Here is a 23,170-nt window from a genome sequence, read left to right as displayed (position 1 = left end):
TCAAGTGTCAGCATCCCAAGCTTGAGTAGTTCAAGTGTTAGCATCCCAAGCTTGAGTAGTTCAAGTGTCAGCATTCCGAGCGTGAACAGCTCAAGTGTTAGCATCCCAAGCTTGAGTAGTTCAAGTGTCAGCATTCCGAGCGTGAACAGCTCAAGTGTCAGCATCCCAAGCTTGAGTAGTTCAAGTGTTAGCATCCCAAGCTTGAGTAGTTCAAGTGTCAGCATCCCAAGCTTGAGTAGTTCAAGTGTCAGCATCCCAAGCTTGAGTAGTTCAAGTGTTAGCATCCCAAGCTTGAACAGTTCAAGTGTTAGCATCCCAAGCTTGAACAGTTCAAGTGTTAGCATCCCAAGCTTGAGTAGTTCAAGTGTCAGCATCCCAAGCTTGAGTAGTTCAAGTGTCAGCATTCCGAGCGTGAACAGCTCAAGTGTCAGCATCCCAAGCTTGAGTAGTTCAAGTGTCAGCATTCCGAGCGTGAACAGCTCAAGTGTTAGCATCCCAAGCTTGAGTAGTTCAAGTGTTAGCATCCCAAGCTTGAGTAGTTCAAGTGTTAGCATCCCAAGCTTCAGTAGTTCAAGTGTCAGCATTCCGAGCGTGAACAGCTCAAGTGTTAGCATCCCAAGCTTGAGTAGTTCAAGTGTCAGCATTCAGAGCATGAACAGCTCAAGTGTTAGCATCCCAAGCTTGAGTAGTTCAAGTGTCAGCATCCCAAGCTTGAGTAGTTCAAGTGTCAGCATTCCGAGCTTGAACAGCTCAAGTGTCAGCATCCCAAGCTTGAGTAGTTCAAGTGTCAGCATTCCGAGCGTGAACAGCTCAAGTGTTAGCATCCCAAGCTTGAGTAGTTCAAGTGTCAGCATCCCAAGCTTCAGTAGTTCAAGTGTCAGCATTCCGAGCATGAACAGCTCAAGTGTTAGCATCCCAAGCTTGAGTAGTTCAAGTGTCAGCATCCCAAGCTTCAGTAGTTCAAGTGTCAGCATTCCGAGCGTGAACAGCTCAAGTGTTAGCATCCCAAGCTTGAGTAGTTCAAGTGTCAGCATCCCAAGCTTCAGTAGTTCAAGTGTCAGCATTCCGAGCGTGAACAGCTCAAGTGTTAGCATCCCAAGCTTCAGTAGTTCAAGTGTCAGCATTCCGAGCATGAACAGCTCAAGTGTCAGCATCCCAAGCTTGAGTAGTTCAAGTGTCAGCATCCCAAGCTTCAGTAGTTCAAGTGTCAGCATTCCGAGCATGAACAGCTCAAGTGTTAGCATCCCAAGCTTGAGTAGTTCAAGTGTCAGCATCCCAAGCTTCAGTAGTTCAAGTGTCAGCATTCCGAGCGTCAACAGCTCAAGTGTTAGCATCCCAAGCTTGAGTAGTTCAAGTGTCAGCATCCCAAGCTTGAGTAGTTCAAGTGTCAGCATTCCGAGCTTGAACAGCTCAAGTGTCAGCATCCCAAGCTTGAGTAGTTCAAGTGTCAGCATCCCAAGCTTGAGTAGTTCAAGTGTCAGCATCCCAAGCTTGAGTAGTTCAAGTGTCAGCATTCCGAGCGTGAACAGCTCAAGTGTCAGCATCCCAAGCTTGAGTAGTTCAAGTGTCAGCATTCCGAGCGTGAACAGCTCAAGTGTCAGCATCCCAAGCTTGAGTAGTTCAAGTGTCAGCATTCCGAGCGTGAACAGCTCAAGTGTCAGCATCCCAAGCTTGAGTAGTTCAAGTGTCAGCATCCCAAGCTTGAGTAGTTCAAGTGTCAGCATTCCGAGCGTGAACAGCTCAAGTGTCAGCATCCCAAGCTTGAGTAGTTCAAGTGTCAGCATTCCGAGCATGAACAGCTCAAGTGTCAGCATCCCAAGCTTGAGTAGTTCAAGTGTCAGCATTCCGAGCGTGAACAGCTCAAGTGTCAGCATCCCAAGCTTGAGTAGTTCAAGTGTCAGCATTCCGAGCGTGAACAGCTCAAGTGTTAGCATCCCAAGCTTGAGTAGTTCAAGTGTCAGCATTCCGAGCATGAACAGCTCAAGTGTCAGCATCCCAAGCTTGAGTAGTTCAAGTGTTAGCATCCCAAGCTTGAGTAGTTCAAGTGTCAGCATTCCGAGCGTGAACAGCTCAAGTGTTAGCATCCCAAGCTTGAGTAGTTCAAGTGTCAGCATTCCGAGCGTGAACAGCTCAAGTGTTAGCATCCTAAGCTTAAGTAGTTCAAGTGTCAGCATTCCGAGCATGAACAGCTCAAGTGTTAGCATCCCAAGCTTCAGTAGTTCAAGTGTCAGCATTCCGAGCGTGAACAGCTCAAGTGTTAGCATCCCAAGCTTGAGTAGTTCAAGTGTCAGCATCCCAAGCTTGAGTAGTTCAAGTGTCAGCATCCCAAGCTTGAGTAGTTCAAGTGTCAGCATCCCAAGCTTGAGTAGTTCAAGTGTCAGCATTCCGAGCGTGAACAGCTCAAGTGTTAGCATCCCAAGCTTGAGTAGTTCAAGTGTCAGCATCCCAAGCTTGAGTAGTTCAAGTGTTAGCATTCCAAGCTTGAGTAGTTCAAGTGTCAGCATCCCAAGCTTGAACAGTTCAAGTTATAGCATCCCAAGCTTAAGTAGTTCAAGTGTCAGCATCCCAAGCTTGAGTAGTTCAAGTGTCAGCTTCCCAAGCTTGAGTAGTTTAAGTGTTAGCATCCCAAGCTTGAACAGTTCAAGTGTTAGCATCCCAAGCTTAAGTAGTTCAAGTGTCAGCATCCCAAGTTTGAACAGTTCAAGTGTTAACATCCCAAGCTTGAGTAGTTCAAGTGTCAGCTTCCCAAGCTTGAATTCTTCAAGTGTTAGCATCCCAAGCTTCAGTAGTTCAAGTGTTAGCATCCCAAGCTTAAGTAGTTCAAGTGTCAGCATCCCAAGTTTGAACAGTTCAAGTGTTAACATCCCAAGCTTGAGTAGTTCAAGTGTCAGCTTCTCAAGCTTGAATACTTCAAGTGTTAGCATCCCAAGCTTCAGTAGTTCAAGTGTCAGCATCCCAAGCTTGAGTAGTTCAAGTGTTAGCATCCCAAGCTTGAACAGTTCAAGTGTTAGCATCCCAAGCTTAAGTAGTTCAAGTGTCAGCATCCCAAGTTTGAACATTTCAAGTGTTAACATCCCAAGCTTGAGTAGTTCAAGTGTCAGCTTCCCAAGCTTGAATACTTCAAGTGTTAGCATCCCAAGCTTCAGTAGTTCAAGTGTCAGCATCCCAAGCTTGAGCAGTTCAAGTGTCAGCTTCCCAAGCTTGAACAGTTCAAGTGTCAGCATTCCAAGCTTGAACAGTTCAAGTGTTAGCATCCCAAGCTTCAGTAGTTCAAGTGTCAGCATCCCAAGTTTGAACAGTTCAAGTGTTAACATCCCAAGCTTGAGTAGTTCAAGTGTCAGCTTCCCAAGCTTGAATTCTTCAAGTGTTAGCATCCCAAGCTTCAGTAGTTCAAGTGTTAGCATCCCAAGCTTAAGTAGTTCAAGTGTCAGCATCCCAAGTTTGAACAGTTCAAGTGTTAACATCCCAAGCTTGAGTAGTTCAAGTGTCAGCTTCCCAAGCTTGAATACTTCAAGTGTTAGCATCCCAAGCTTCAGTAGTTCAAGTGTCAGCATCCCAAGTTTGAACAGTTCAAGTGTTAACATCCCAAGCTTGAGTAGTTCAAGTGTCAGCTTCTCAAGCTTGAATACTTCAAGTGTTAGCATCCCAAGCTTCAGTAGTTCAAGTGTCAGCATCCCAAGCTTGAGTAGTTCAAGTGTTAGCATCCCAAGCTTGAACAGTTCAAGTGTTAGCATCCCAAGCTTAAGTAGTTCAAGTGTCAGCATCCCAAGTTTGAACATTTCAAGTGTTAACATCCCAAGCTTGAGTAGTTCAAGTGTCAGCTTCCCAAGCTTGAATACTTCAAGTGTTAGCATCCCAAGCTTCAGTAGTTCAAGTGTCAGCATCCCAAGCTTGAGCAGTTCAAGTGTCAGCTTCCCAAGCTTGAACAGTTCAAGTGTCAGCATTCCAAGCTTGAACAGTTCAAGTGTTAGCATCCCAAGCTTCAGTAGTTCAAGTGTCAGCATCCAAAGCTTGAACAGTTCAAGTGTTAGCATCCCAAGCTTGAGTATTTCAAGTGTCAGCTTCCCAAGCTTGAATACTTCAAGTGTTAGCATCCCAAGCTTCAGTAGTTCAAGTGTCAGCATCCCAAGCTTGAGTAGTTCAAGTGTCAGCATCCCAAGTTTGAACAGTTCAAGTGTTAACATCCCAAGCTTGAGTAGTTCAAGTGTCAGCTTCCCAAGCTTGAATACTTCAAGTGTTAGCATCCCAAGCTTCAGTAGTTCAAGTGTTAGCATCCCAAGCTTAAGTAGTTCAAGTGTCAGCATCCCAAGTTTGAACAGTTCAAGTGTTAACATCCCAAGCTTGAGTAGTTCAAGTGTGAGCATACCAAGCTTGAATACTTCAAGTGTTAGCATCCCAAGCTTCAGTAGTTCAAGTGTCAGCATCCCAAGCTTGAGTAGTTCAAGTGTTAGCATCCCAAGCTTGAACAGTTCAAGTGTTAGCATCCCAAGCTTAAGTAGTTCAAGTGTCAGCATCCCAAGTTTGAACATTTCAAGTGTTAACATCCCAAGCTTGAGTAGTTCAAGTGTCAGCTTCCCAAGCTTGAATACTTCAAGTGTTAGCATCCCAAGCTTCAGTAGTTCAAGTGTCAGCATCCCAAGCTTGAGCAGTTCAAGTGTCAGCTTCCCAAGCTTGAACAGTTCAAGTGTCAGCATTCCAAACTTGAACAGTTCAAGTGTTAGCATCCCAAGCTTCAGTAGTTCAAGTGTCAGCATCCAAAGCTTGAACAGTTCAAGTGTTAGCATCCCAAGCTTGAGTATTTCAAGTGTCAGCTTCCCAAGCTTGAATACTTCAAGTGTTAGCATCCCAAGCTTCAGTAGTTCAAGTGTCAGCATCCCAAGCTTGAGTAGTTCAAGTGTTAGCATCCCAAGCTTAAGTAATTCAAGTATCAGCATCCCAAGCTTGAACAGTTCAAGTTTTAGCATCCCAAGCTTAAGTAGTTCAAGTGTCAGCATCCCAAGCTTGAGTAGTTCAAGTGTTAGCACCCCAAGCTTGAACAGTTCAAGTGTCAGCATTCCGAGTGTGAACAGTTCAAGTGATAGCATCCCAAGCTTGAGCAGTTTAAGTGTTAGTATCCCAAGCTTCAGTAGTTCAAGTGTGAGCATACCAAGCTTAAATACTTCAAGTATTAGCATCCCAAGCTTGAGTACTTCAAGTGTCAGCATCCCAAGCTTGAACATTTCAAGTGTTAGCATCCCAAGCTTGAGTAGTTCAAGTGTCAGTATCCCAAGCTTAAATAGTTCAAGTGTCAGCATTCTAAGCTTGAGTAGTTCAAGTGTCAGCATCCCAAGCTTAAATAGTTCAAGTATCAGCATCCCAAGCTTGAGTAGTTTAAGTGTCAGCATCCCAAGCTTGAGTAGTTCAAGTGTTAGCATCCCAAGCTTGAGTAGTTCCAGTGTCAGCATCCCAACCTTAAATAATTCAAGTATCAGCATCCCAAGCTTGAGTAGTTCAAATGCTAGCATCCAAAGCTCGAGTAGTTCAAGTGTTAGCATCCCAAGCGGGAGTAGTTTAAGTGTCAGCATCCCAAGTGGGAGTAGTTCAAGTGTTAGCATCCCAAGCTTGAACAGTTCAATTGTCAGCATCACAAGCTTGAGTAGTTCAAGTGTCAGCATCCCAAGTGTGAATAGTTCAAGTGTTAGAATTCCAAGCATGAGTACTTCAAGTGTTAGCATTCCAAGCTTGAGTAGTTCAAGTGTCAGCATCCCAAGCTTGAGTAGTTCAAGTGTTAGCATTCCAAGCTTGAGTAGTTCAAGTGTCAGCATCCCAAGCTTGAACAGTTCAAGTGTTAGCATCCCAAGCTTCAGTAGTTCAAGTGTCAGCATCCCAAGCTTGAACAGTTCAAGTGTTAGCATCCCAAGCTTGAGTAGTTCAAGTGTCAGCATCCCAAGCTTGAGTAATTCAAGTGTCAGCATCTCAAGTGTGAACAGTTCAAGTGTTAGCAGTTCAATTGTCGGCATCCCAAGCTTGAACAGTTCAAGTGTCAGCATCACAAGCTTGAGTAGTTCAAGTGTCAGCATCCCAAGTGTGAACAGTTCAAGTGTTAGCAGTTCAAGTGTCGGCATCCCAAGCTTGAACAGTTCAAGTGTCAGCATCCCAAGCTTGAGTAGTTCAAGTGTCAGCATCCCAAGTGTGAACAGTTCAAGTGTTAGAATTCCAAGCGTGAGTAGTTCAAGTGTTAATATCCCAGGCTTGAACAGTTCAAGTGTTAACATCCCAAGCTTGAGTATTTCAAGTGTCAGCTTCCAAAGCTTGAGTACTTCAAGTGTTAGCATGTCAAGCGTCAGTAGTTCAAGTGTCAGCATCCCCAGTGTGAACAGTTCAAGTGTTAGAATTACAAGCTTGAACAGTTCAAGTGTCAGCATTCCAAGCTTCAGTAGTTTAAGTGTTAGCATTCCAAGCCTCAGTAGTTCAAGTGTTAGCATCCCAAGCTTCAGTAGTTCAAGTGTTAGCATCCAAAGTGTGAACAGTTCAAGTGTTCAAATTCCAAGCTTGAGTATTTCAAGTGTCAGCTTCCCAAGCTTCAGTAATTCAAGTGTCGGCATCCCAAGTGTGAACAGTTCAAGTGTCAGCATCCCAAGCTTGAGTAGTTCAAGTGTCAGCACCCCAAGTGTGAACAGTTCAAGTGTTAGCATCCCAAGCTTGAGTAGTTCAAGTGTTAGCACCCCAAGCTTCAGTAGTTCAAGTGTCAGTATCCCAAGTTTGAACAGTTCAAGTATTAGCATCCCAAGCTTGAGTAGTTCAAGTGTCAGCATCCCAAGCTTGAACAGTTCAAGTGTCAGCATTCCAAGCTTGAGTAGTTCAAGTGTTAGCACCCCAAGCTTCAGTAGTTCAAGTGTCAGTATCCCAAGTTTGAACAGTTCAAGTGTTAGCATCCCAAGCTTGAGTAGTTCAAGTGTCAGCATCCCAAGCTTGAGTAGTTCAAGTGTCAGCATTCCGAGCGTGAACAGCTCAAGTGTCAGCATCCCAAGCTTGAGTAGTTCAAGTGTCAGCATCCCAAGCTTGAGTAGTTCAAGTGTCAGCATCCCAAGCTTGAGTAGTTCAAGTATCAGCATCCCAAGCTTGAACAGTTCAAGTGTTAGCATCCCAAGCTTAAGTAATTCAAGTGTCAGCATCCCAAGCTTAAGTAATTCAAGTGTTAGCATCCCAAGCTTAAACAGTTCAAGTGTTAGCATCCAAAGCTTGAGCAGTTTAAGTGTTAGCATCCCAAGCTTGAGTAGTTCAAGTGTCAGCATCCCAAGCTTGAGTAGTTCAAGTGTCAGCATCCCAAGCTTGAGTAGTTCAAGTTGCAGCATCCCAAGCTTGAGTAGTTCACGTGTTAGCATCCCAAGCTTCATTAGTTCAAGTGTCAGTATCCCAAGCTTGAACAGTTCAAGTTTTAGCATCCCAAGCTTGAGTACTCCAAGTGTTAGAATTCCAAGCTTGAGTAGTTCAAGTGTCAGTATCCCCAGCTTTAATAGTTCAAGTGTCATCATCCCAATCTTGAACAGTTCAAGTGTTAGCATCCCAAGCTTGAGTATTTCAAGTGTTAGCATCCCAAGCTTGAGTAGTTCAAGTGTTAGCACCCCAAGCTTCAGTAGTTCAAGAGTCAGTATCCTAAGCTTGAACAGTTCAAGTGTTAGCTTGAGTAGTTCAAGTGTCAGCATCCCAAGCTTGAGTAGTTTAAGTGTCAGCATCCCAAGCTTGAACAGTTCAAGTGTTAGCATCCCAAGCTTGAGCAGTTTAAGTGTTAGCATCTCAAGCTTGAGTAGTTCAAGTGTTAGCATTCCAAGATCAAGTACTTCAAGTGTCAGCATCCCAAGCTTATGTAGTTCAAGTGTCAGCATCCTAAGCTTGAACAGTTCAAGTGTTAGCATCCCAAGCTTGAGCAGTTCAAGTGTTAGCATCCCAAGCTTGAGCAGTTCAAGTGTTAGTATCCCAAGCTTGAGCAGTTTAAGTGTTAGCATCCCAAGCTTGAGTAGTTCCAGTGTCAGCATCCCAAGCTTGAGTAGTTCAAGTGTCAGCATCCCAAACTTGAACAGTTCAAGTGTCAGCATCCCAAGCTTGAGCAGTTCAAGTGTTAGCATCCCAAGCTTGAGCAGTTCAAGTGTTAGCATCCCAAGCTTGAGCAGTTCAAGTGTTAGCATCCCAAGCTTGAACAATTTAAGTGTTAGCATCCCAAGCTTCAATAGTTCAAGTGTTAGCATCCCAAGCCTGAGCAGTTCAAGTGTTAACATTCCAAGCGGGAGTAGTTCAAGTGTTAGCATCCCAAGCTTGAGTAGTTCAAGTGTCAGCATCCCAAGCTTAAGTAGTTCAAGTGTCAGCATCCCAAGCTTGAGCAGTTCAAGTGTTAGCATCCCAAGCTTGAGCAGTTTAAGTGTTAGCATTCCAAGCTTGAGTAGCTCAAGTGTTAGCATTCCAAGCTTGAGTAGTTCAAGTGTCAGCATCCCAAGCTTAAACAGTTCAAGTGTTAGAATTCCAAGCTTGAGTAGTTCAAGTGTTAGTATCCCAAGCTTGAACAGTTCAAGTGTCAGCATTCCGAGCGTGAACAGTTCAAGTGATAGCATCCCAAGCTTCAATAGTTCAAGTGTTAGCATCCCAAGCCTGAGCAGTTCAAGTGTTAACATTCCAAGCGGGAGTAGTTCAAGTGTTAGCATCCCAAGCTTGAGTAGTTCAAGTGTCAGCATCCCAAGCTTAAGTAGTTCAAGTGTCAGCATCCCAAGCTTGAGCAGTTCAAGTGTTAGCATCCCAAGCTTGAGCAGTTTAAGTGTTAGCATTCCAAGCTTGAGTAGCTCAAGTGTTAGCATTCCAAGCTTGAGTAGTTCAAGTGTCAGCATCCCAAGCTTAAACAGTTCAAGTGTTAGAATTCCAAGCTTGAGTAGTTCAAGTGTTAGTATCCCAAGCTTGAACAGTTCAAGTGTCAGCATTCCGAGCGTGAACAGTTCAAGTGATAGCATCCCAAGCTTGAGCAGTTTAAGTGTTAGTATTCCAAGTTTCAGTAGTTCAAGTGTGAGTATCCCAAGCTTAAGTAGTTCAAGTGCCAGCATCCCAAGCTTGAGGAGTTTAAGTGTTAGCATCCCAAGCTTGAGTAGCTCAAGTGTTAGCATTCCGAGCGTGAACAGTTCAAGTGTCAGCATCCCAAGCTTGAGTAGTTCAAGTGTCAGCATCCCAAGCTTGAGTAGTTTAAGTGTCAGCATCCCAAGCTTGAACAGTTCAAGTGTTAGCATCTCAAGCTTAAGTAGTTCAAGTGTTGGTATCCCAAGCTTAAATAGTTCAAGTGTCAGCATTCCGAGCGTGAACAGTTCAAGTGTCAGAATCCCAAGCTTGAGTAGTTCAAGTGTCAGCATTCCGAGCGTGAACAGCTCAAGTGTTAGCATCCCAAGCTTGAGTAATTCAAGTGTTAGCATCCCAAGCTTAAGTAGTTCGAGTGTTAACATTCCAAGCGGGAGTAGTTCAAGTGTCAGCATCCCAAGCTTGAGTATTTCAAGTGGTAGCATCCTAAGCTTAAGTAGTTCAAGTGTTAACGTTCCAAGCGGGAGTAGTTCAAGTGTCAGCATCCCAAGCTTGCGTAGTTCAAGTGTTAGCATCCCAAGCTTGAGTAATTCAAGTGTTAGCATCCCAAGCTTGAGTAGTTCAAGTGTCAGCATTCCGAGCGTGAACAGCTCAAGTGTTAGCATCCCAAGCTTGAGTAGTTCAAGTGTCAGCATCCCAAGCTTGAGTAGTTCAAGTGTCAGCATCCCAAGCTTGAGTAGTTCAAGTGTCAGCATTCCGAGCGTGAACAGCTCAAGTGTTAGCATCCCAAGCTTAAGTAGTTCAAGTGTCAGCATCCCAAGCTTGAGTAGTTCAAGTGTCAGCATCCCAAGCTTGAGTAGTTCAAGTGTCAGCATTCCGAGCGTGAACAGCTCAAGTGTTAGCATCCCAAGCTTGAGTATTTCAAGTGTCAGCATCTCAAGCTTGAGTACTTCAAGTGTTAGCATCCCAAGCTTCAGTAGTTCAAGTGTTAGCATCCTAAGCTTGAGTAGCTCAAGTGTTAGCATTCCAAGCTTCAGTAGTTCAAGTGTCAGCATCCCAAGTTTTAACAGTTCAAGTCTTAGCATCCCAAGCTTGAGTATTTCAAGTGTTAGTATCCCAAGCTTGAACAGTTCAAGTGTCAGCATTCCGAGCGTGAACAGTTCAAGTGTTAGCATCCAAAGCTTAAGTAGTTCAAGTGTCAGTATCCCAAGTTTGAACAGTTCAAGTGTCAGCATCCGAAGCTTGAGTAGTTCGAGTGTCAGCATTCCGAGCATGAACAGTACAAGTGTTAGCATCCCAAGCTTGAGTATTTCAAGTGTTAGTATCCCAAGCTTGAGTAGCTCAAGTGTCAGCATCCCAAGGTTGAGCAGTTCAAGTGTTAGCATCCCAAGCTTGAGTAGTTCAAGTGTCATCATGATAAGTGTGAACAGTTCAAGTGTTAGCATCCCAAGCTTTATTAGTTCAAGTGTTAGCATCCCAAGCTTGAGTAGTTCAAGTGTCAGCATCCCAAGTGTGAACAGTTCAAGTGTTAGCATTCCAAGCTTGAGTAGTTCAAGTGTTAGTATCCCAAGCTTGAACAGTTCAAGTATTAGTATCCCAAGCTTGAGTAGTTTAAGTGTCAGCATCCGAAGCTTGAGTAGTTCGAGTGTCAGCATTCCGAGCGTGAACAGTACAAGTGTTAGCATCCCAAGTTTGAGTAGTTCAAGTGTTAATATCCCAAGCTTCAGTAGTTCAAGTGTCAGTATTCCAAGCTTGAACAGTTCAAGTGTTAGCATCCCAAGCTTCAGTAGTTCAAGTGTCAGTATCCCAAGCTTGAACAGTTCAAGTGTTAGCATCCCAAGCTTGAGTAGTTCAAGTGTCAGCATCCCAAGCTTGAGTATTTCAAGTGGTAGCATCCCAAGCCTGAGTAGTTCAAGTGTTAGCATCCCAAGCTTGAGTAGTTCAAGTGTTAGCATCCCAAGCTTGAGTAGTTCAAGTGTTAGCATCCCAAGCTTGAGTAGTTCAAGTGTTAGCATTCCAAGCTTGAGTAGTTCAAGTGTCAGCATTCCAAGCTTGAGTAGTTCAAGTGTCAGCATCCCAAGCTTGAGTAGTTCGAGTGTCAGCATTCCGAGCGTGAACAGTACAGGCGTTAGCATCCCAAGCTTGAGTAGTTCAAGTGTTAATATCCCAAGCTTCAGTAGTTCACGTGTCAGCCTCCCAAGTGTGAATAGTTTAAGTGTTAGCATCCCAAGCTTGAGTAGTTCAAGTGTCAGCATCTCAAGTGTGAACAGTTCAAGTGTTAGCATTTCAAGCTTGAGTAGTTCAAGTGTTAGCATCCCAAGCTTGAGTAGTTCAAGTGTTAGCATTCCAAGCTTGAGTAGTTCAAGTGTCAGCATCTCAAGTGTGAACAGTTCAAGTGTTAGCATTTCAAGCTTGAGTAGTTCAAGTGTTAGCATCCCAAGCATGAGTACTTCAAGTGTTAGCTTCCCAAGTGTGAACAATTCAAGTGTTAGCATTCCACGCTTGAGTAGTTCAAGTGTCAGCATTCCAAGCTTAAGTAGTTCAAGTGTTAGCATTCAAAGCTTGAGTAGTTCTAGTGTCAGCATCCCAAGCAGGAGTAGTTCAAGTTTTAGTATCCCTAGCTTGAGTAGTTCAAGTGTCGGCATCCCAAGCTTGGGTAGTTCAAGTGTTAGTATCACAAGCTTAAATAGTTCAAGTGTCAGTATTCTGAGTGGGAAGAGTTCAAGTGTTCGCATCCCAAGCTTGAGTAGTTCAAGTGACAATATTCTGAGCATGAACAGTTCAAGTGTTAGCATTCCAAGCTTGAGTACTTCAAGTGTCAGCATCCCAAGCTTCAGTAGTTCAAGTGTCAGCATCCCAAGCTTGAGTAGTTCAAGTGACAATATTCTGAGCATGAACAGTTCAAGTGTTAGTATCCCAAGCTTGAGTAGTTCAAGTGTCAGCATTTTGAGCGTGAACAGTTCAAGTGTTAGCATCCCAAGCTTGAGTAGTTCAAGTGTTAACATTCCAAGCGGGAGTAGTTCAAGTGTCAGCATTCCAAGCTTAAGTAGTTCAAGTGTTAGCATTCCAAGTATGAACAGTTCAAGTGTCAGCATCCCAAGCTTCAGTAGTTCAAGTCTTAGTATCTCAAGCTTAAGCCCTTCAAATATCAGCATCCCAAGTGTGAACAGTTCAAGTTTTAGTATCCCAAGCTTGAGTAGTTCAAGTGTCAGCATTTTGAGCATGAACAGATCAAGTGTTAGCATCCCAAGCTTGAGTAGTTCAAGTGTTAACATTCCAAGCAGGAGTAGTTCAAGTGTCAGCATTCCAAGCTTAAGTAGTTCAAGTGTTAGCATTCCAAGTATGAACAGTTCAAGTGTCAGCATCCCAAGCTTCAGTAGTTCAAGTCTTAGTATCTCAAGCTTAAGCACTTCAAATATCAGCATCCCAAGTGCGAACAGTTTAAGTGTTAGCATTCCAAGCTTAAGTAGTTCAAGTGTTAGCATCCCAAGCTTGAACAGTTCAAGTGTCAGCATCCCAAGTGTGAACAGTTCAAGTGTTAGCATCCCAAGCTTAAGTAGTTCAAGTTTTAGCATCCCAAGTGTGAACAGTTCAAGTGTTAGCATTCCAAGCATGAACAGTTCAAGTGTTAGAATCCCAAGCTTGAGTAGTTCAAGTGTCAGCATCCCAAGCTTGAGCAGTTCAATTGTTGGTATCGCAAGCTTGAGTAGTTCAAGTGTTAGCATCCCAAGCTTATACAGTTCAAGTGTTACCAACCCAAGCTTTAGCAGTTCAAGTGTCAGTATCCCAAGCTTGATCATTTCGAGTGTCAGTATCCGTAGCTTGAGTAGTTCAGGTGTTAGCGTTCCAAGCTTAAATAGTTCAAGTGTTAGCATCCTAAGCTTGAGTAGTTCAAGTATTATCATCCCAAGCTTAAATAGTTCAATTATCAGCTTCCCAAGCTTGAGTAGTTCAAGTCTCCTCTCATTTTCACTGAGTCTAGGCTCAAATCAAAGTTCAAGCAGCTTTATGCTAAGCACTTCTAGTCCAAGTGCCCTGAGTATGAACAGCTCAAGTCTTTTTAAGTCTGTAAATAGTTCAAGTCTTGGCAGCCCAAGTTTGGGTGTTTCAGTTTCTATTATTTCAAGTTTTAGTAGCTCAAGTGTTAGCATTCCAAGCTTGAGTAGTTCAAGTGTTGGCATCCTAAGCTTGAGCAGTTCAAGTGTCAGTATCCCAAGCTTGAGTAGTTCAAGTGTTGGCATCCTAAGCCTGAGCAGTTCAAGCGTTAGCATCCCAATCTTAAATAGTTCAAGTGTCAGTATCTTAAGCTTGAGCAATTCAAGTGTTGCCATCCCAAGCTTGAGCAGTTCAAGCATTAGCATCCCAATCTTAAATAGTTCAAGTGTCAGTATCTCAAGCTTGAGCAGTTCAAGTGTGAGGATCCCAGGCTTAAATAGTTCAAGTGTTATCGTCCCAATCTTAAATAGTTCAAGTGTTAGCATCCTAAGCTTGAGCAGTTCAAGTATTATCATCCCAAGCTTAAATAGTTCAATTATCAGCATCCCAAGTGTGAGCAGTTCAAGTATCAGTATCCCAAGCTTAAATAGTTCAATTATCAGCATCCCAAGCTTAAATAGTTCAAGTGTTAGCATCCCAAGCTTAAAGAGTTCAAGCGTTACCTTCCCAAGCTTGAGCAGTTTAAGTGTCAGTATCCCAAACTTGAGTAGTTCAAGCATTAGCATTCCAAGCCTGAGTAGTTCAAGTGTTAGCATCCCAAGTTTGAGCAGTTCAAGTGTCAGTATCCCAAGCTTAAATAGTTCAAGTGTTAGTATCCCAAGCTTAAATAGTTCAAGTGTTACCATCCCAAGCTTGAGCAGTTCAAGTGTCAGTTTCCCAAGCTTGAGTAGTTCAAGTGATAGCATTCCAAGATTAAGTAGTTCAAGTGTCAGTATCTCAAGCTTGAGCAGTTCAAGTATTAGCATCAAAAGCTTGAACAGTTCACGTGTTAGCATCTCAAGCTTAAACAGTTCAAGTGTTAGTATCCCAAGCTTGAGCGTTTCAAGTGTCAGTATCCTAAGCTTGAGTAGTTCAGGTGTTAGCATTCCAAGTTTGAGTAGTTCAAGTCTCCTCTCATTTTCACTGAGTCTAGGTTCAAATCAAAGTTCAAGCAGCTTGATGCTAAGCATTTCTAGTCCAAGTGCCCTGAGTATGAACAGCTCAAGTCTTTTTAAGTCTGTAAATAGTTCAAGTCTTGGCAGCCCAAGTTTGGGTGTTTCAGTTTCTATTATTTCAAGTTTTAGTAGCTCAAGTGTTAGCATTCCAAGCTTCAGTAGTTCAAGTGTTAGCATTCCAAGTGTGAACAGTTCAAGTGTCAGCCTCCCAAGCTTAAATAGTTCAATTGTAAGCATCCCAAGCTTGAGCAGTTCAAGTGTCAGTATCCCAAGCTTGAGTAGTTCAAGTATTGACATCCCAAGCTTGGGTAGTTCAAGTGTCAGTATCCCAAGCTTGAGTAGTTCAAGTATTATCATCCCAAGCTTAAATAGTTCAAGTGTCAGTATCCCAAGCTTAAATAGTTCAATTGTAAGCATCCCAAGCTTGAGCATTTCAAGTGTCAGTATCCCTAGCTTGAGTAGTTCAAGTGTTGGCATCCCAAGCTTGGGTAGTTCAAGTGTTGGCATCCCAAGCCTGAGTAGGTCAAGTATTAGCATCCCAATCTTAAATAGTTCAAGTGTCAGTTTCCTAAGCTTGAGCAGTTCAAGTATTAGCATCCAAAGCTTGAGCAGTTCAAGTGTTACCATCCCAAGCTTGAGCAGTTCAAGTGTCAACTTCCCAAGCTTGAGTAGTTCAAGTGATAGCATTCCAAGATTGAGTAGTTCAAGTGTCAGTATTCCAAGCTTGAGTACTTCAAGTTTTGCCATCCCAAGCTTGAGCAGATCAAGTGTTGGTATCCCAAGCTTAAATAGTTCAATTATCAGCATCCCAAGCTTGAGTAGTTCAAGTGTTGGTATTCCAAGCTTAAATAGTTCAAGTATTAGCATCCCAATCTTAAATAGTTCAAGTGTTACCATCCCAAGCTTGAGCAGTTCAAGTGTCAGTTTCCCAAGCTTGAGTAGTTCAAGTGTTGGCATCCCAAGCTTGAGCAGTTCAAGTGTTATTATCCCAAGCTTGAGCAATTCAAGCATCAGTATCCCAAGCTTAAATAGTTCAAGTGTCAACATCCCAAGCTTGAGTAGTTCAAGTGTTAGCATTCGAAGCTTGAGAAGTTCAAGTGTTAGCATCCCAAGCTTGAGTAGTTCAAGTGTTAGAATCCCAAGCTTAAGTAGTTCAAGTATTAGCATCCCAAGCTTGAGCAGTTCAAGTATCAGCATCCCAAGCTTCAATCGTTCAAGTGTCAGTATCCCAAGTTTGAGCAGCTCAAGTGTCAGCATCCCAAGTTTGAGTAGTTCATTTGCCAATATCCCAAGCTTAAGCAGTTCAAGTATTAGCATCCCAAGCTTGAGCAGTTTAAGTGTTAGCTTCCCAAGTTTGAGTAGTTCATTTGTCAGTATCTCAAGTTCAAGCAGTTTAAGTGTTATCATCCCAAGCTTAGATAGTTCAAGTTTTGGCATTCCAATCTTGAGGAGTTCAAGTGTCAGTATCCCAAGCTTGAGCAGTTCAAGTATGAGCATCGAAAGCTTCAATAGCTCAAGTGTCAGTATCCCAAGCTTGAGCAGCTCAAGTGTCAGCATCCAAAGCTTCAATAGTTCAAGTGTCAGTATCCCAAGCTCGAACAGTTCAAGTGTTAGCATCCCAAGCTTCAGCAGTTCAAGTGTCAGCATCCAAAGCTTCAGCAGTTCAAGTGTTATCATGGCAAGCTTAAATAGTTCAAGTGTCAGCATCCCAATCTTAAGGAGTTCAAGTGTCAGTATCCCAAGCTTGAGCAGTTCAAGTATTAGCATCCCAAGTTTGAGTAGTTCACTTGTCAGTATCCCAAGCTTGAGCAGTTCAAGTGTTAGCATCCCAAGCTTAAATAGTTCAAATATTGGCGTCCCAATCTCGAGAAGTTTAAGTGTCAGTATCCCAAGCCTGAGCAGTTCAAGTATTAGCATCCCAAGTTTGAGTAGTTCTTTTGTCAGTATCCAAAGCTTCAGTAGTTCAAGTGTTAGCATCTCGAGCTTAAATAGTTCAAACATTGGCATTCCAATCTCGAGAAGTTTAAGTGTCAGTACCTCAAGCTTGAGCAGTTCATTTGTCAGTATCACAAGTTTGAGCAGTTCAAGTATTAGCATCCGAAGCTTAAATAGTTCAAATATTGGCATCCCAATCTCAAGAAGTTTAAGTGTCAGTATCCCAAGCTTGAGCAGTTCAAGTATTAGCATCCGAAGCTTAAATAGTTCAAATATTGGCATCCCAATCTCAAGAAGTTCAAGTGTCAGTATCCCAAGCTTGAGCAGTTCAAGTATTAGCATCCCAAGCTTAAATAGTTCAAATATTGGCATCCCAATCTCGAAAAGTTCAAGTGTCAGTATCCCAAGCTTGAGCAGTTCAAGTGTTAGCATCCCAAGTTTGAGTAGTTCATTTGTCAGTATCCCAAGTTTGAGCAGTTCAAGTATTAGCATCCCAAGCTTAAATAGTTCAAATATTGGCATTCCAATCTCGAGAAGTTTAAGTGTCAGTATCCCAAGCTTGAGCAGTTCAAGTGTTAGCATCCCAAGTTTGAGTAGTTCATTTGTCAGTATCCCAAGTTTGAGCAGTTCAAGTGTTAGCATCTCAAGCTTAAATAGTTCAAATATTGGCATTCCAATCTCGAGAAGTTTAAGTGTCAGTATCCCAAGCTTGAGCAGTTCAAGTGTTAGCATCCCAAGTTTGAGTAGTTCATTTGTCAGTATCCCAAGTTTGAGCAGTTCAAGTATTAGCATCCCAAGCTTAAATAGTTCAAATATTGGCATCCCGACCTCGAGAAGTTTAAGTGTCAGTATCCCAAGCTTGAGCAGTTCAAGTGTTAGCATTCCAAGCTTAAATAGTTCAAATATTGGCATCCCAATCTCGAGAAGTTTAAGTGTCAGTATCCCAAGCTTCAGCAGTTCTAGTGTCAACATCCCATGTTTGAGTAGCTCATTTGTCAGTAGCCCAAGCTTGAGCAGTTCAAGTATTAGCATACTAAGCTTCAGCAGTTCAAGTGTCAGCATCCCAAGTTTGAGCAGTTCAAGCGTTAGCATCCCAAGCTTAAATAGTTCAAATATTGGCCTCCCAATCTCGAGAAGTTCAAGTGTCAGTATCCCAAGCTTGAGCAGTTCAAGTATTAGCATCCCAAGCTTCAGCAGTTCAAGTGTTAGCATCCCAAGCTTAAATAGTTCAAATATTGGCATCCCAATCTCGAGAAGTTTAAGTGTCAGTATCCCAAGCTTGAGCAGTTCAAGTATTAGCATCCCAAGCTTAAATAGTTCAAATATTGGCATCCCAATCTCGAGAAGTTCAAGTGTCAGTATCCCAAGCTTGAGCAGTTCAAGTGTTAGCATCCCAAGTTTTAGTAGTTCATTTGTCAGTATCCCAAGCTTGAGCAGTTCAAGTATTAGCATCCCAAGCTTAAATAGTTCACATATTGGCATCCCTATCTCGAAAAGTTCAAGTGTCAGTATCCAAAGCTTGAGCAGTTCAAGTATTAGCATCTCAAGCTTAAATAGTTCAAATATTGGCATCCCAATCTCGAGAAGTTTAAGTGTCAGTATCCCAAGCTTGAGCAGTTCAAGTGTTAGCATCCCAAGCTTCAGCAGTTCAAGTATTAGCATCCCAAGCTTAAATAGTTCAAATATTGGCATCCCAATCTCGAGAAGTTTAAGTGTCAGTATCCCAAGCTTCAGCATTTCAAGTGTCAACATCCCATGTTTGAGTAGCTCATTTGTCAGTAGCCCAAGCTTGAGCAGTTCAAGTATTAGCATACTAAGCTTCAGCAGTTCAAGTGTCAGTATCCCAAGCTTGAGCAGTTCAAGTGTTAGCATCCCAAGCTTAAATAGTTCAAATATTGGCCTCCCAATCTCGAGAAGTTCAAGTGTCAGTATCCCAAGCTTGAGCAGTTCAAGTATTAGCATACTAAGTTTCAGCAGTTCAAGTATCAGTATTCCAAGTTTGAGCAGTTCAAGTGTTAGCATCTCAAGCTTAAATAGTTCAGATATTGGCATCCCAATCTCGAGAAGTTTAAGTGTCAGTATCCCAAGCTTGAGCAGTTCAAGTGTTAGCATCCCAAGTTTTAGTAGTTCATTTGTCAGTATCCCAAGTTTGAGCAGTTCAAGTGTTATCATCCCAAGGTTAAATAGTTCAAGCATTAGTATCCCAAGCAGTTCAAGTGTCAGCATCCCAAGCTTGAGTAGTTCAAGTGTCAGCATCCCAAGCTTGAGTAGTTCAAGTGTCAGCATCCCAAACTTGAGCAGTTCAAGTGTCAGCATCCCAAGCTTGAGTAGTTCAAGTGTTATCATCCCAAGCTTAAATAGCTCAAGCATTAGTATCCCAAGCAGTTCAAGTGTCAGCATCCCGAGCTTGAGTAGTTTAAGTGTCAGCATCCCAAGCTTGAGTAGTTCAAGCATTAGCATCCCAAGTTTGATTAATTCAAGTGTCAGCATCCCAAGCTTGAGTAGTTCAAGTGTCAGCATCTCAAGCTTGAGTACTTCAAGTGTTAGTATCCCAAGCTTGAGCAGTTCAAGTGTTAGCATCCCACGCTTGAGTAGTTCAAGCGTCAGCATCCCAAGCTTGAGTAGTTCAAGTGTCAGCATCCCAAACTTGAGCAGTTCAAGTGTCAGCATCCCAAGCTTGAGTAGTTCAAGTGTTATCATCCCAAGCTTAAATAGCTCAAGCATTAGTATCCCAAGCAGTTCAAGTGTCAGCATCCCGAGCTTGAGTAGTTTAAGTGTCAGCATCCCAAGCTTGAGTAGTTCAAGCATTAGCATCCCAAGTTTGATTAATTCAAGTGTCAGCATCCCAAGCTTGAGTAGTTCAAGTGTCAGCATCTCAAGCTTGAGTACTTCAAGTGTTAGTATCCCAAGCTTGAGCAGTTCAAGTGTTAGCATCCCACACTTGAGTAGTTCAAGCGTCAGCATCCCAAGCTTGAGTAGTTCAAATGTCAGCATCCCAAACTTGAGCAGTTTAAGTGTCAGCATCCCAAGCTTGAGTAGTTCAAGTGTTATCATCCCAAGCTTAAATAGTTCAAACATTAGTATCCGAAGCAGTTCAAGTGTCAGCATCCCAAGCTTGAGTAGTTCTAGTGTCAGCATCCCAAACTTGAGTAGTTCAAGTGTTATCATCCCAAGCTTAAATAGTTCAAGCATTAGTATCCCAAGCAGTTCAAGTGTCAGCATCCCAAGCTTGAGTAGTTCAAGTGTCAGCATCCCAAGCTTGAGTAGTTCAAGTGTTATCATCCCAAGCTTGAGTAGTTCAAGTGTTATCATCCTAAGCTTAAATAGTTCAAGCATTAGTATCCGAAGCAGTTCAAGTGTCAGCATCCCAAGCTTGAGTAGTTCAAGTGTCAGCATCCCAAGCTTGAGTAGTTCAAGTGTTATCATCCCAAGCTTAAATAGTTCAAGCATTAGTATCCCAAGCAGTTCAAGTGTCAGCATCCCAAGCTTGAGTAGTTCAAGTGTCAGCATCCCAAGCTTGAGTAATTCAAGTGTTATCATCCCAAGCTTAAATAGTTCAAGCATTAGTATCCCAAGCAGTTCAAGTGTCAGCATCCCAAGCTTGAGTAGTTCAAGTGTCAGCATCCCAAGCTTGAGTAGTTCAAGCATTAGCATCCCAAGTTTGATTAATTCAAGTGTCAGCATCCCAAGCTTGAGTAGTTCAAGTGTCAGCATCCCAAAATTGAGCAGTTTAACTGTCAGCATCCCAAGCTTGAGTAGTTCAAGTGTTATCATCCCAAGCTTAAATAGTTCAAGCATTAGTATCCCAAGCAGTTCAAGTGTCAGTATCCCAAGCTTGAGTACTTCAAGTGTTAGCATCTCAAGTTTGAGTAGTCCAAGTGTCAGCATCCCAAGCTTGAGCAGTTTAAGTGTCAGCATCCCAAGCTTGAGTAGTTCAAGTGTCAGCATCCCAAGCTTGAGCAGTTTAAGTGTCAGCATCCCAAGCTTGAGTAGTTCAAGTGTCAGCATCCCAAGCTTGAACAGTTCAAGTGTTAGCATCTCAAGTTTGAGTAGTTCAAGTGTCAGCATCCCAAGCTTGAGCAGTTCAAGTGTCAGCATCCCAAACTTGAGCAGTTCAAGTGTCAGTATCCCAAGCTTCAGTAGTTCAAGTTGTAGCATCTTAAAATTGAGCAGTTTAAGTGTCAGCATCCCAAGCTTGAGTAGTTTAAGTGTCAGCATCCCAAGCTTGAGCAGTTTAAGTGTCAGCATCCCAAGCTTGAGTAGTTCAAGTGTCAGCATCCCAAGCTTGAGCAGTTTAAGTGTCAGCATCCCAAGCTTGAGTAGTTCAAGTGTCAGCATCCCAAGCTTGAGCAGTTTAAGTGTCAGCATCCCAAGCTTGAGTAGTTCAAGTGTCAGCATCCCAAGCTTGAACAGTTCAAGTGTTAGCATCTCAAGTTTGAGTAGTTCAAGTGTCAGCATCCCAAGCTTGAGCAGTTCAAGTGTCAGCATCCCAAACTTGAGCAGTTCAAGTGTCAGTATCCCAAGCTTCAGTAGTTCAAGTTGTAGCATCTTAAAATTGAGCAGTTCAAGTGTCAGCATCCCAAGCTTGAGCAGTTCAAGTGTCAGCATCCCAAACTTGACCAGTTCAAGTGTCAGTATCTCAAGCTTGAGCAGTTCAAGTGTCAGCATCCCAAGCTTGAGCAGTTCAAGTGTCAGTATCCCAAGCTTCAGTAGTTCAAGTTGTAGCATCTTAAAATTGAGCAGTTTAAGTGTCAGCATCCCAAGCTTGAGCAGTTCAAGTGTCAGCATCCCAAACTTGGCCAGTTCAAGTGTCAGCATCCCAAGCTTGAGCAGTTCAAGTGTCAGTATCCCAAGCTTGAGCTTTTCATGCAGTTCAATTGCTATTAGTTTAGGACCAACCATCTCACATTCTAGTTCAAGTCTAAACAACACCAGTTCTATTCCAAGTAGTTTGAGACCAGATATTTCACTTTCTAAAAGCTCAATCTCAAGTGAGAGTCTTAGCAATGCAATACTTAACAGTTCAAGTTCTATCATCCTAAGTTCAAGTATTTCATCTTCTGTGAGCCTAAACTCTAATATCAGTTTTAGCAGCTTAATTCCAAGTAAGTTGAGATCTAGCATTTCATATTCAAGCATCCTTAGTCTAAGCAGCCCGAAACCCAATGTCCCAAGCAGCAGTTCAAGTTTAAACAAACCAAACTCAAGCCTTCCAAGTTCTAGTTTAAGTCCAAGTATAAGATTTTCTATAGACCCAAGTTTAAGTATCTCAAGTCCAAGTAAGTTCTTTACTACGACTTTATTCATATATTATACATATTATTACAGTACTATTACCATAGTCATTATTCTAATTCTGTCATCTTTGCGTTTCCCCCTACTGCCACAATAAATTTTATTATGACTAATATTACACCTGGAATACGTACTTTATGTTCTGAAAGTGTTGAATAAACATTACAAATACTTAGAACCTGTCTCATCTTTAAATTAAAATCACATCCAAAGGAAAAAGAAAGGCAATAAGTGTTAAATTGTGACTGGAAACATTTACTGCATATGGTGTTGTATTAGCATGGTAGCTATTTATTACATTTGTCCACAGGCTCCAGTAGTCCAACTTCTTTCAGTTCAAGTAGCTCAAGTTATATTAAATCAAGCTCTAGCAGGTCTAGTAACCCAGGCTGTAGCAGCTCAACTACCAGTTCTGAGTCAAGTAGTTTGGTATCTAGTTTATGTAAGTTTATGGTGTACTATTTTTTTTTTACATACTAATGTTTCATACAGAATATATATATATATATATATATATATATATATATATATATATATATATATATATATATATATATATACACACACACACACACAAATACACACACACACACACACACACACACACACACACACACACACACACACACACACACACACACACACACACACACACACACACACACACACACACACACACGCACGCACGCACACACACAGTACAGTATATGTTTAAAATACATTATGCATGCAAGAGAGAGAGAGAGAGAGAGAGAGAGAGAGAGAGAGAGAGAGAGAGAGAGAGAGAGAGAGAGAGAGAGAGAGAGAGAGAGAGAGAGAGTAGAAGAAGAGAAAATGAAAATAAAAAACGACTAGATTAACGTTTATTTTTAAAGACACCTGTCAAAGACATTTTTCATGTGGAGCTAAAGATATATGTCGATAATCACACCAGTAATTTGAAGTAGACTTGGGAGGCCCATTTGATTTATTGTCAACCATTGATTGATCCGCTTATATGTTTATAGTAATTTTCTATTCGAAAACACAGTTTGAACATATTATTGTGATTAGTTATCTTCACAGTCTACGCCGATGTAATTGTTTGTTTTATTAGCCTCAACTTTGAGATGTAGCAGCAGCACGTCATAGTCATAGAGTTTTCGTAAATACTGCCCCCGGTCTTGGGTTTTATATCCAGTTTATTCCTTGTCAGATCAGGGAGTGTTGGCATCAGCTCTTAAGGTAGGGCAAACAAGAAACAAGCCATGCCAAAGCTTAGTAGGCATGCTTAGTGATTTCACTTCGATATGGGTCCATTATTTAAAATTCATTTGACCAATCCATTTTTTATCCTCACATGGTTGCTTAGATATGAGCCATAATTGAAAAAAAAAAATGATTTGACCAATTCATTTATCCTCCCAGGCAGACGTATGCCATCCACTGCTGTCACCATCAATGTCATTTCTATCATCATCATCAACTGTCAAAACCATAACTACCAACAATTTGGTTTGTCTTCCAATTTATCAAACTCTACACCAGCCAAATACCAGCTATTGCTCAAGGGCATACAGATTTTCTTGGGCATGTGATACCATTAAATAATATCATGTCAACTGTCCACACACAGATGAACAAAATGTTGGGGCAGCTACTGCTGAGTGATAAGACATTACCTGCAGACCAAACGAAGCCACGAAAATACTTGTAGGCCTAGTGTTCGGTGCAGAAATCTTATGAATATACCTTCATTACTCTTGCACTTACAGAAAGAA

At 42.2% G+C, this 23,170-nt stretch overlaps 2 protein-coding genes across 2 annotated transcripts in view; both read left to right on the top strand.

Moving 5' to 3' along the window:
* The window catches only part of LOC113817793 (serine-rich adhesin for platelets), a 158,759-nt gene that overhangs the window by 47,646 nt on the left and 87,943 nt on the right, over positions 1 to 23,170 (top strand). The gene's annotated exons all lie outside the window — the stretch shown is intronic.
* On the top strand, positions 1,792 to 22,987 carry LOC138866513 (pneumococcal serine-rich repeat protein-like). The gene is made up of 27 exons (XM_070139574.1): positions 1,792 to 1,866; positions 1,950 to 2,005; positions 2,700 to 3,186; positions 3,282 to 3,289; positions 3,321 to 3,906; positions 3,990 to 4,024; positions 4,071 to 4,656; positions 4,740 to 4,774; positions 4,821 to 5,136; positions 5,172 to 5,224; positions 5,361 to 5,785; positions 5,880 to 5,886; positions 5,970 to 6,816; positions 7,146 to 7,165; positions 7,410 to 7,846; positions 7,881 to 7,887; positions 8,187 to 9,357; positions 9,634 to 9,714; positions 9,882 to 9,886; positions 9,972 to 10,767; positions 10,881 to 10,918; positions 11,052 to 20,064; positions 20,169 to 20,254; positions 20,559 to 21,394; positions 21,721 to 21,852; positions 22,606 to 22,683; positions 22,818 to 22,987. Exons 1-27 carry the CDS (start codon positions 1,792 to 1,794, stop codon positions 22,985 to 22,987), a joined length of 16,386 nt encoding a protein of 5,461 aa, XP_069995675.1.

This window comes from Penaeus vannamei, chromosome 26 (genome assembly GCF_042767895.1).
Source record: "Penaeus vannamei isolate JL-2024 chromosome 26, ASM4276789v1, whole genome shotgun sequence".
Classification (NCBI taxonomy): Eukaryota; Metazoa; Arthropoda; class Malacostraca; order Decapoda; family Penaeidae; genus Penaeus; species Penaeus vannamei.
This window is presented reverse-complemented; position numbering and strand designations above follow the sequence as displayed.

Excerpts from the sequence above, each read along its gene's own strand:
- LOC138866513 (XM_070139574.1), top strand. The coding sequence starts at position 1,792 with ATGAACAGCTCAAGTGTCAGCATCCCAAGCTTGAGTAGTTCAAGTGTC. Across the intron at positions 1,867-1,949 it reads CGAGCGTGAACAGCTCAAGT|TTCAAGTGTCAGCATTCCGA; the intron begins GTCAGCATCCCA and ends AAGCTTGAGTAG. Across the intron at positions 10,919-11,051 it reads AAGCTTGAGTATTTCAAGTG|CTTGAGTAGTTCAAGTGTCA; the intron begins GTAGCATCCCAA and ends TAGCATTCCAAG.